A 12,560-nucleotide genomic window follows, 5' to 3' on the forward strand; every position below is an offset into this window, starting at 1 on the left:
CTCGGCCCACACTCTGGTGTCTCGAAGGTCGACGGTAGCACTCCTCTCGACGGTAGCCCGGTCTGCGGAAAGGACGGACAGTAGAAACTGCAGTACTGTGGTGGCTCGTGTGACGAAACCTTCACTGCACAGGCGATAAGGCCGGCACTCGTAAGTGATGCGGATTGTGGCGGTTATTGTGGGGAATGTTCCGGCCTGTTGTCCGGCTCGTGGGCTACCCGACCTACCTGTACAGGTGTCCTCTGTCAAAAACTGGCCGAAATGTTGGTGGTGGTTGCAGATATGCAGTCCATGCCAAATCTTGAAGTTCAATCACTTCTGTAGCACTTTGATGTCGTCTGAAATCTTGCTTTTTCAAGTTCTCGAACTTCAGTTTGATATAGATAAATAGCCAACTTACTGAGATGAGATCGATAAGAAGTGCACAATGGCTAAGCAGGGATGGCTAGAGGACAAATGTAAGGAAGTAGAGGCTTATCTCACGAGGGGTAAGATAGATACTGCCTACAGGAAAATTAGAGAGACCTTTGGAGATAAGAGAACCCCTTGCATGAACATTAAGAGCTCCGATGGAAACCCAGTTCTAAGCAAAGAAGGGAAAGCAGAAAGGTGGAAGGAGTATATAGAGGGTCTATACAGGGGTGATGTTCTTGAGGACAGTATTATGGAAATGGAAGAGGATGTAGATGAAGATGAAATGGGAGATAAGATACTGCGTGAAGAGTTTGAGAGAGCACTGAAAGACCTGAGTCGAAACAAGGCCCCGGGAGTAGTCAACATTCCATTAGAACTACTGACGGCCTTGGGAGAGCCAGTCCTGACAAAACTCTACCATCTGGTGAGCAAGATGTATGAAACAGGCGAAATACCCTCAGACTTTAAGAAGAATATAATAATCCCAATCCCAAAGAAAGCAGGTGTTGACAGATGTGAAAATTACCGAACTATCACTTTAATAAGTCACAGCTGCAATATACTAACGCAAATTCTTTACAGACGAATGGAAAAACTGGTAGAAGCCGACCTCGGCGAAGATCAGTTTGGATTCCGAAGAAATGTTGGAACACGTGAGGCAATGCTGACCCTACAACTTATCTCAGAAGCTAGATTAAGGAAAAGCAAACCTACGTTTCCAGCATTTGTAGACTTAGAGAAAGCTTTTGACAATGTTAACTGGAATACTCTCTTTCAAATTCTAAAGGTGGCAGGGGTAAAATATAGCGAGCGAAAGGCTATTTACAATTTGTACAGAAACCAGATGGCAGTTATAAGAGTCGAGGGGCATGAAAGGGAAGCAGTGGTTGGAAAGGGAATGAGACAGGGTTGTAGTCTCTCCCCGATGTTATTCAATCTGTACATTGAGCAAGCAGTAAAGGAAACAAAAGAAAAAAACGGAGTAGGTATTAAAATCCATGGAGAAGAAATAAAAACGTTGAGGTTTGCCAATGACATTGTAATTCTGTCAGAGACAGCAAAGGACTTGGAAGAGCAGTTGAACGGAATGGGTAGTGTCTTGAATGGAGGATATAAGATGAACATCAACAAAAGCAAAACGAGGATCATGGAATGTAGTCTAATTAAGTCGGGTGATGCTGAGGGAATTACATTAGGAAATGAGACACTTAAAGTAGTAAAGTTGTTTTGCTATTTGGGGAGCAAAATAACTCAGGGTGGGCGAAGTAGAGAGGATATAAAATGTAGACTGGCAATGGCAACGAAAGCGTTTCTGAAGAAGAGAAATTTGTTAACATCGAGTACTGATTTAAGTGTCAGGAAGTCATTTCTGAAAGTATTTGTATGGAGTGTAGCCATGTACTGAAGTGAAACGTGGACGATAAATAGCTTAGACAAGGAGAGAATAGAAGCTTTCGAAATGTGGTGCTACAGAAGAATGCTGAAGATTAGATGGGTAGATCACATAACTAATGAAGAGGTATAGAATAGGATTGGGGAGAAGAGAAGTTTGTGGCACAACTTGACTAGAAGAAGGGATCGGTTGGTAGGACATGTTCTGAGGCATCAAGGGATCACAAATTTAGCATTGGAGGGCAGCGTGGAGGGTAAAAATCGTAGAGGGAGACCAAGAGATGAATACACTAAGCAGATTCAGAAGGATGTAGGTTGCAGTAGGTACTGGGAGATGAAGAAGCTTGCACAGGCTAGAGTAGCATGGAGAGCTGCATCAAACCAGTCTCAGGACTGAGGACCACAACAACAACAACAACAACAACAACAACAATAACTGAAGTTACAAAAATTGATGAACACCTAATATTGCGTAGGACCTGTTTTTGCACGGCATAATGCGGCAACTCTAATGACGCGGACTCGGTGAGCTGTCGGAAATCCCTTCAAGGAATTTTGAGCCGTGTCACCTCTGTAACCGTCCACAACTGCGGAAGTATTGCCGGTGCAAGATTTTGTGCACGAACTGGTCTCTCAGTCGTGTCCCGTAAATGTTCGACAGGTGGCCAGATCGTTCGCTCGAATTGCTCGAGATGTTCTTCGATCCAGTTGCGAACGGTTGCGGTCTGGTGACGTGGTGCACTGTCGTCTGTGAAAATTCCGCTGTTCTTTGGGAATGTGAAGTCCACAAATGGCGGCAAATGGTCTCCGATTAGCCATACGTAACCGTTGCCGGTCAACAATCGGTTCCATTCCACATAAACACGGGCTACACCATTACGGAGCCACTACCTGCTCGTACAGTGCCTCCTGCCTCGTCGACAACACGGGTCTGTAGCTTTGTGGCATCTGCGTCACACTCGAACCCCACCGTCAGTTACTACCGACTTAAATTGGGACTCGGCTGACTGGACACTGGTTTTCCAGTTGTCTAGGGCCCAACTGATGTGGTCACAGTCTACCGCATCTTCCTTCGTCGTCGGCGTTGTCGTTGTTTCCGTGAGGCACCGTTACACCGAGAGGAAAGGCGCGCCGATCTTAGAGCACGAGATATCGTAACCTTAAGTCACTGACAACACACAACAGTCACGGTAGCAACCGATTCCAGAATAGCTGCAGTAGTTAGGATCTACCAACTACCCCCGTCTTGACCAGGTCCCCAAAACTTAACTCGTAACGAGATCCCTTCGAAGCAAACTGTCATAACGATCGTCTATAAAGGCTTCGTACAACGATAAGAAATGTTACAGTTTATGGAATAACAGATACGACCAAACTGTCTTGTTTCTTCCGTTTTATTTAACGTAATTTTGTTCACAGTTTTATTTCGCATTCCCCACTCATTCAGCGAAACCCTTTGATAAACAGTTTTGGTTTTTGACACCAACAGTCAATGATAATGATGCAGTTTTTTCTCCTTTTCATAAATCGGAGCCCGCTCTCCGCGATAAAAAAAAAAAAAAAAAGGTCTCAATACTGTGTCCCTCGTGATAAGCGTATATATTTATGCCAGAATTGACCGTCCTGTAGGTGTAATCTATTTAATGACCACACTTCACAATCTGCGATTTTGTGTAACTAAATGTTCTCTTTTTTTTTTACTCTGATTGTATACAGTAATTATTTAAAACTCGCCCTTATATTTTTTCACTACGCACAATTAGCACTTCTTTACTTGTTTATTTCTAAGAGTAAATGAAAAAAAAATGACGCCGTATCATCAGCTTCGTCGATATAAAGCAAAACACCTCAATGTGCCCAATCTTACCTCTTCTTATAGGATCGGCTACCTTACTCATTAATTTACTACATATTATTTCCAATAACACTAAACAGGTATCGCCGTTATATTTTAATTGTATTCAAAAGCATGTTGTTGTTATTATGACCGGCCAAATCGTAACAAACTGCACGGCGTGTGTTTTTAATGATAGCTTTACACTCGCCCAGCCTTTATTTGTGCAATATTATATATAAATATACAGACAGGACCGAAAGATCGATCTCTCTACCGTAACCAATAGAGGCAAATACGCTATTCAAGTTCCGTTACATCTGTCTTGACTCTCAATGTTACAGTTGTCCTAACAGATACGTCTGTCCCACATTGATTTCTGTGGTTGTTCCACTTATTTTTGCTTATATGTTAAAGCTGACAGCTATACACAAATGCTCGCTAAGTGAAGGCCGTTCGCTGTTGCAGTGTGTGTGGTCAGATGCAGTGCCTGAAATTGGGTATTCTCACCACGCTCGTGACACTGCGGATCTCAGAATATTGAATTTCCTACCAGTTTCTGAACTGCTCACCCTACCATTCCACATTCAAAGTCTGTTAACTTCCCCTGTGTAGTCGTATTCGCGAGGAAAAACTTTTCACTCTAATCGGTTCACAGTACACCGGCAACAGTTTCAAAGTTGCACTCCATGTGCAGTAACTTAACTCAGACACACAGGTCTCGTTCAGTTGAAAACTCACCGTAGATTGACTTTTTTGTGGTAGGGGCGGTTCTTATAAAAAGTGGTGTAAAAACAGACTGTTGTCTTGAAAATGACATGATGCTTTACAATTTGGTTAGATTGTAATTTACTGTTTTTGATGAAATACAAGAACCAACAGAATTTTGGATCACAGAAAATGTGTCTGGTTATAAATTTACAAAAGTATGCGGATATTATTTTTCTTCTGCGTTGTGAATCTGCTCGTTTACACGTACGAGCACCGTATTGCAAATTATGGTAAATTTTGTGAAGTTACTAATTACTAAATTAATTAATAATTGCTGTATGTCAAACTGTACAGAAACATTAAGCTAACAAAAGTGTATAGTTGCATTTTAGAATGAAAAGTGGTAGCCCCTATGAACTTGAAATTCAGTCGACACAGAAGATAATTAATTTCAGAAAAAATACAGTGTAATACTTGAAAGCTGGAAGATTGTGCTGGAGAATGGTATAGGTCATTGTATAGAAATACAATACAAAATCAGTACTCACAGCTATATGAATATTTTCAGTTAATGACGCTTTGTAATCAGCGTGCTCTCTCGCCAAACTGATAACACCGTGGATTCGGAACAATCAAATGAATGATTTGATTGATAAAGTTAGATTTAGAGCTAAGCCTGCCTATGAAACTGAAGTTTTCATGTGGCTACTATACATACTACACAAATGTGTGTTTTGGAAATATAATGAATTTGGGAAAAATTTGCTAACTATTGGGGTAGGAAAACAAAACGATGGGGGCTACCAGACTGCTTCGTCTGAAACTCCCCCTTCCAGTCCCACACTGGTAGTCTGTGCGCCTGAGGTCACAGTCGGAAATATTTTTCCTCTAGCTTCTATTGTGCGTACCTCCCTCGGGGTGAATTTTTTGGCCGTACATCAACTGGGTCTTTGTTGCTCCGTAATCTGTCGTGGATTGTTTTGTGCAGTTAGTCCTCATTTTGTGTAATCACCCTATCAGAATTTACCCTCATGACATGACATGTGTAGTGGTATCAATACACACACACACGAAAGTGATACACTGCCCGGCTTTCAGAGTTAATAGTTCAGTTAGTGGGGCAGGGGTGTTGACAACTTTAAAAAGGCTTAGCTGCTAACAGTTACATATTGTCTGTAGTTGTTATGGATTTATCAACAGTTTGAAAGGTTCTTGGAACATATTAGAAAAAAAGTACATACATCACTGAAACATTTTTTATTTTTCCATGTAGTCTCCTTGTAGATTAATGCACTCGGTCCAACAATGTTCCAATGCCTTGATCCCATCTCGAAAATGAGTTTCCTCCAGGCCTGCAAAATAGTTGTCAACTCCGGCTATCAATTCTTCATTTGAAGTGAATGTTTGTTCACCAGAAAAATTTTCAGTTTTGGGAAAAGATGCAAATCTGATGGAGCCATATCGGGTGAATAAGGCAGGTGTGGCAGCAATTCGTACCTTAGTTCGTATAAATTTGCCGTGGCGATCTGGCAAGTGCGAGCAAATTCACGCACTTTCAATCGGTGATCCTCTGTGACCATTTTGTGCACTTTTGCAATGATTTCTGGAGTAGTGACAAATCTCGGTTGACCGCTGTGAGGACTGTCGTCTAAGCTCTCGTGACCAAATTTAAATTCATTTGTCCACTTGGCAACAGTTGAATATGAAGGGGCAGAATCCCCCAGTGTATTCTGGAAATTGCACGAGTGTGCTTTTGCTTTCATACCTTGCTGTTCGAAGTACTTAATCGCTGCTCGAATCTCAATTTTTTTTCGCATCTTTGCAAATCACTGCACGGGAACTGTAACAGAGCCACGTCACCGCCACGGCTCTCTTCCGAGAGCTCTGACGTGGCACGTGTTTACAGGCAACAGTCCGACGAATACCACGCGAACAACTTTCCGCGTCAGCGCCGACCTCGCGTGGTAATTCTGAGAACTTTTCAAATCACTGTCGTACTAAAGAAAGACATTTTTCAATTTGATGTTTTAAAACATTAGAAAACATATTGTTTACATTTCAGTAATCATTATAGATTGTAACGATTTTCTTCACGAGTACGCACTAAACCTGTTTGTGGACGATTCCACCACCACAGGTTAAAAGGTGGTAACAAAGCTGCTTCGAATCCGTGCAATGTCACAATCTCGAGGCACCTGTCTGTAAGGTGTTGCAGTTTTCCTAATGAAGTGATGTCACAAGATGTTCATTTGGCCTATCTATTCGTCTTAATAATACACGCACCGATTCGATGATAGTAATGCCCGTCTTCTCCATTATTGTTATTAATTTCCCCCGTCCCCCTTCCGTGAGTAAAGTGTTAAAGGCGGATGAAATTTTCGGTGATTTTGTGACATTATCTTCGTTTGGTGATTTTATTAGTCTTCGTAGGATTCAAAAACACTGCGTATATCGTGTTTTTTTAGTAGTTTTCCGAAAAATGCAAGTAAATAGATGTTTCGTCTGTTCCTTTGTCGATTGTTAAGTTACGATAAAGACGTGTGTGGCACAGATGGTGTCGTTCAGTTAAACGGCGAGTGAAACAGAAAAACTAATCGGGTGGAAGCGTTTGTAAATGTTCCGAGTACTAGTAGCCCAGATTTGCTTAGCACGATTGCAGTAAGAAGGAAAATGAAAAAGTTAAACTAATATTTAGCCTTTTGCAGTTAACCTGAAGTTTTTATTTACAGTTGTTTTTAGTCCTACAAAATCTTCTTTATTTTTGGCTAAAAATCAACTGAAATATTGCGTAGAGGCCTAAATCGGGCTTCTGACGTCTAAAAATTTCCCGGCGCAGGGCCACCGCGACAGCCCCTCCTCCAGGTCGTGGCCACTTCTCGAATCGGCATCTGCAGACGGGAAGGCCAGCTAATGCAGATCCCACTACGGGACGCACCCACTTGTAATGAGGGCAAGCGTAGCAGAGATGGGAGGAGAGGCACCGGAGAGGGCACTTGAGAATTGGTATTACGGCTCTTCTCGTTTTTTCTCCCGAGCCTCAATTTCACTATCGATGCCACTTCCCCCTGACGTGTGAGGTTTCCCGCTGCCTGTCCCTGACCTCAATTGCACGGTACGGGCAGCGGACGAGCGGCAGGCGGTGCGTGCGGTAGGCGACTGCGAATCCCCCGCACTACTCTCTGCCGTGACTGCCACGTTGGGGGCTTCGGTCTCTTGCGAGCTGCAGTCGGATAAATCGGGCCTCTCCGATCGATTCTTCCGCAGAGAGGGAATTGCAAAGTATCTTTCATTTTCTGCTAGCCGTCGGGTGTATTGCAGCAGGAATTCGTTTTTTGGAGGACGAGCTGGTCGCAGTGAAAAAACCTTAAGAGTGACGGTGCCGTGACTGACTTACGGAATCGTTTCCCGAACTGGAGAAGTGGCTGGGAGGGGACGGCACCTCCAAAGTAACGAAAAGCTTCGAGGCGGTGTCGAGACTAGTTTCTGTTCTTCGGCATTAACATTTTGTGGGGAGGGTGTCGGAAAATTGTTTCGCAGGTACGGCAGGTGCGTCAGTCTTTACAGGTGATCGTCAAAAAGTAACCGCAGGTGTACACAGCTTTAGTACTCCTGCCTCTATTTCTTAACATTCGCCAGCCTGTCTGATTCTCTTCCCCAACAAAGAAACTATTAGTCCTGGAACACAGGATAGTTTCTTGCTTTTTAATGCTTCAAATAATGAAATACTGCTCAGTTAAGTTTTTGCACGCACAGCACAGCGTATTTCAGGGAACCATTACCGTAGCAGCTAACAGAACGGGCTGTCAGAAATTGTGGCAAGTATGGGGGGGTTCTTGGGGGCCCTCCCCCAGAAAATTTTAAAAATTAGAATTCCGATTCAGGCCTCTGACTGCTACATTCCAGTCACTGTCTGACTCTAAATAAAGAGCATTTTCGAGGAATAAAAACAATTGTAAACGAAAAAATCATCTGAAGAGGAAAAAGTTCAAAATTAGTTTAGTAAATATCAAGGGTGCTTCAGAAACATTTCTGTAATTTTCAGATACTGCAAAAGCAATATACACTCAACATAACTAAAACAATACTTATGATCTTATTTTGCACTTATTTAACAGTGTCTGTGCCTACAGGCATGCATGCATGATGCATGTATAAAGAAATGACATTGTAAAATATGTATTAAAGCCTAGACAGGCAAAATGACAATCACGTTGAACACACAGTCTGATTCTTTCTACTGTGGGAATCTGAGTAATGTTGCAAGCGTGAGGGGATGCAGACAGTGCGGTATGTGTATATTTAGACCAGTTTGTGGGGTGTGCACGGGCATCCCAAGTGGTTATTGTGACCACACGCAATAGGCGGGAAATACGGGGTCGAGTCCCGGCCTGGCAAAAACTTTCCTGTCACCGACAGGCAGTACATGTGTACCTAAAACAGCTGATGACAAAGAATTAACATTGAGTAAATCTGTTCTTATATATGCTGGTTTTATGGATTCTAAAGAGACAAATAAAACAACTGAACACAGATGATACCACAAACTATTTCATTGGTGTATAATAATTTAATCCTCGCACAATTAAAAAAAAAAGTTTAGAGAGACAGCCATTGCTATAATAGTGCCAGGGTGGTGCATATTGTTAAATACAGATAAATGGGTGCACCGCACATATTACGATGTCACCTGGACAGAAAAATCACAACAGCTTGTGGGCGAATGCCTCAAACCTCGTGACGTCGCTGGCTTCAAAAGCAATTTTATTCCTCTTCTTTAAATTCTCACATGTCGAACGAGAAAATTTTTGTTATCGCTGAGCATAACCTGTCTCAAAAACCTGTGGATTCGTTTGGATTTGCTGCCTACTAAGGAATGAAATAATTACAGTGTATAAAACATTTCAGTAGCACACGGTTAGTGAAATGTAAACAGTGTCTTCTCCGATTTTTCTGGAATATCACTTCTCGTAACTCTGTAGTGAATGTCATACTTCTGAAACAATTACGGACAATCTGTTGATATTTGGTAACTGTGCGTTACCGTTGTAAAGTTAAATAAATTCCTGAAATCTGATGTAACTGGTGCAGAACTGGCTAGAAATCCTGTCCCCTCATAACTCTGTAATATTTTTCAGAAAATTTTCCTGTCGGTGCCATATATCTGGCCCTCATCTGACGAACATAACGTGAGCCTGCCTGACGAGTTTCTACATCCTTTGGGAAAACCTTTTCCTTCACCGTATCCAAAATTAATGGCAGGAGCTAAATTGTGCTACAGTGTCCACCACATCTCGGCATATACGTGCTGGGAATGTTGCAGGATATACAGAGCCACTCCGTTTATCACAGTTTGCTGCTGTCTTACGGCTGTACGAAGTTCACTTGCTCACCGTTTGTAGTACGTGTCGATAGATTTTATTCGTTCACATCCGTACGGCAGTTTACTCACAGTATTTGTATTTGCGAACAGCTGACGACGGAGACGACTCCGACGACCGTGGGCGGCGGCAACGCGAGCGAGACGCTGGGCCCGAGCAGCCAGACGGCGGTGCCCGCCGACTCCTGCCACAGGTGAGGCGTGCGGCGCGTGCGGACTCGAACGGGGTGACCTCCTCCCTGTCGGATGGCACGGTGTTCGAGAACGTCAGTCGTGCCGAATTAGACTCTGTTTTCTGCTGCGACATCTCGAAAGTTGTGGATCGAGGTGGTCAGTCAGAAGGAATATGTCTCGACTTGATGTAGTGTTTCCTTTTCTTAGGCTTCTGCCGTGAAAATACAAAATAGAAAATCTCTCGTGCAGCAATGGTAGCGGCGTTGACGGGTTGCCGCGTTTGAATTTTGTACGGATAGAGGTGTAAACTCTGGCGCACGAGACGATACGTGGACGTTGGCGTCGTTTGGACCGCAGCTGCAACACGGCGAACGGAAACCCGAGGCCGCTGTCGGATCACCTGCTGCACTAGCTGCGCGTTGCCCTCTGTGGTTGCCGTACGCAGTCGCCCTACCTTTCCAGCACGTTCATCCGTCATGTTCCCAGTCCGTTGACATTTTTCAAACAGATCCTTTATTGTATCGCTTTTCGGTCCTTTGGTTACATTAAACCTCCATTGAAAACTTCGTCTTGTTGCAACAACACTGTGTTCTAGGCGGTGGAATTCCAACACCAGAAAAATCCTCTGTTCTAAGGAATAAACCATGTTGTCTACAGCACACTTGCACGTTGTGAACAGCACACGCTTACAGCAGAAAGACGACGTACAGAATGGCGCACCCACAGACTGCGTTGTCTTCTGTATCTTTCACATCACTTGCAGCACCATCTGTTGTTGAAAATTGTAACTACTGTAATTTCGAAAATTTGTCCGCCTGAAAATGTACTGTTGTCCCAAGCATATTGCAACAAACGGTGTATTTCTAACGCAGCTCGTTTAGTTTTTATTGCCGTTTCAAATATACCGGTCATTTTTGAAACACCCTGTAGGATGTCCTTTTTTTCATTGTTTGCCGGTCCTCTTGTTCTCCGTCTGATGAAAATGTCTTGAAGTTCTCACTGTCTGGATTAATTTATAAATTTGGCGATAACCATTGCGAATCACTACTGAAATAACTTGAAAACGCCGTGTGTTTGTTTCGTAATATAGTTTTAATTTCCAATTAAAATCATTCTTTAACATCAACGTCTTAAACGTATGAAGACAAGATAACAAGAGAGTAATGAACAAGTTGTTAAAACAAGCACCTACGCAGAAGTGAAAAAAAAAAAAAGGATCAAAATTACTTACAAAAATCTGTCGCTGGCGCAGCGCTCTTCTGCATGCGCGATCGTAATTCACATCTTTGCTCTGGTGGAGGCGCGGTAGTCAAAGTACTGTTACATTGCGAACGGCTCTTGGCTCAGTCCAGTGCCGATAGTTTTGAGGAGCGTACAATAAGTAATGTGACCTTTTTTTTTTTTTTTTTCAACCAATTTCAGTTGAAAGAATGTTAAACTGGCTGTAGGATATTGTGGAATGTTCCCACTCAATCACCGATAGGTTTTGAGAAGTTCCGATGGGTGGCGCCGAAATGCTGCCTGTAACGGAGGCGCGTTCCGAGTGGCGACCTGCGATCGGGTTTCTTTTGACAGAAAACAGAGTGTGTTGCACATATTCGTAGGCATTTCCGGAATACGTACGGAGACCTGGCACCGAACAAAACCCCGGCGAGTGGCGGGCGAGACGTCTGCCACCTCCACGACGAGCTCGAGGAAACCTGTCCGCCCGGCTGTGACTCCTGCAATGTCGGAACGTGCAGACACACTCGTTTGAGTGCACAACTCGTGCACAACTGTGTGTCTGTCGACATTGCCGACACTTCCACCAGTCGGGGTACTCGAACTTGCGTGCCTGCCGGGTTCGTCACTGCCCCACCTTCAGATTTCCACCTGTCCGGCCCGACGGAGGCTGCACTCTTTGAGACGTAGTATGTGGGCGGTGGGGAGGTTATCGGTGCAGCGATACGTCGGCTCTGACGTCGACCGGTAAAGTCGTACCGTGCGGGCACACGGGACACCCCTAGTAATGTGGCTATCACATCAGATGGAGATTATGTTGAAAAATGGCATTTGTAGCTGTAAGATTTGGGAATAATGTGGTGTATTGGAATTCTGAATAAATCTGACACGCTTTCAGAAAAATGTGTTTGATCGCTTATTGAATGCCCCTCGTATTAATGAAGGTATGATTATACAGGATGTCAAAGGAGGAATGGTTAGTGTTCAGGGATATGACTGGAAGCATTTGAAGGAAAGGTCTTCATATGGAGATATTGTCCATTCCGAACGGTTTCTGAGTTGGATCACATTTAATATGCATCGTAACTTATTTTCTTCAGTACATTGTCAGTTTTACGCAACAATTAGTAAACATTACGACGTGCTTTTTCGATGCACATTACATTTCAGGGGTTGTACAGTTCACAATTAATGTTCAGATGTTCCACTGTCAACTTCACCATTTCCGCACTCTCGGTCGAACGTTTCGGGTCACTTGTCCGGGTGCCTCTCCATTTTCCCTAATCGGGGCAGCAGTGTCCACAATGTAACTCGGCAGTTCTTCTGTATGCCTCAGACTTCGCCTGGTACTATGTACAAAAATCTAATGGTGAAAAATGTGATGATCTAGGTGACCAGTTAATTGTACTATGATATGACAAAATGTCCAACGATTAG

General features: G+C 43.4%; 1 protein-coding gene across 1 annotated transcript in view; it reads left to right on the forward strand.

The window, feature by feature from the left end:
- LOC126232175 (neuralized-like protein 4) overlaps positions 1-12,560 on the forward strand; it is a 295,692-nt gene that overhangs the window by 149,517 nt on the left and 133,615 nt on the right. The window contains exon 17 of the mRNA XM_049942472.1: positions 9,822-9,922. Coding sequence (XP_049798429.1) covers positions 9,822-9,922 — 101 coding nt within the window. The remainder of the gene's footprint in view (positions 1-9,821; positions 9,923-12,560) is intronic.

Source organism: Schistocerca nitens, unplaced genomic scaffold (assembly GCF_023898315.1).
Source record: "Schistocerca nitens isolate TAMUIC-IGC-003100 unplaced genomic scaffold, iqSchNite1.1 HiC_scaffold_465, whole genome shotgun sequence".
Classification (NCBI taxonomy): Eukaryota; Metazoa; Arthropoda; class Insecta; order Orthoptera; family Acrididae; genus Schistocerca; species Schistocerca nitens.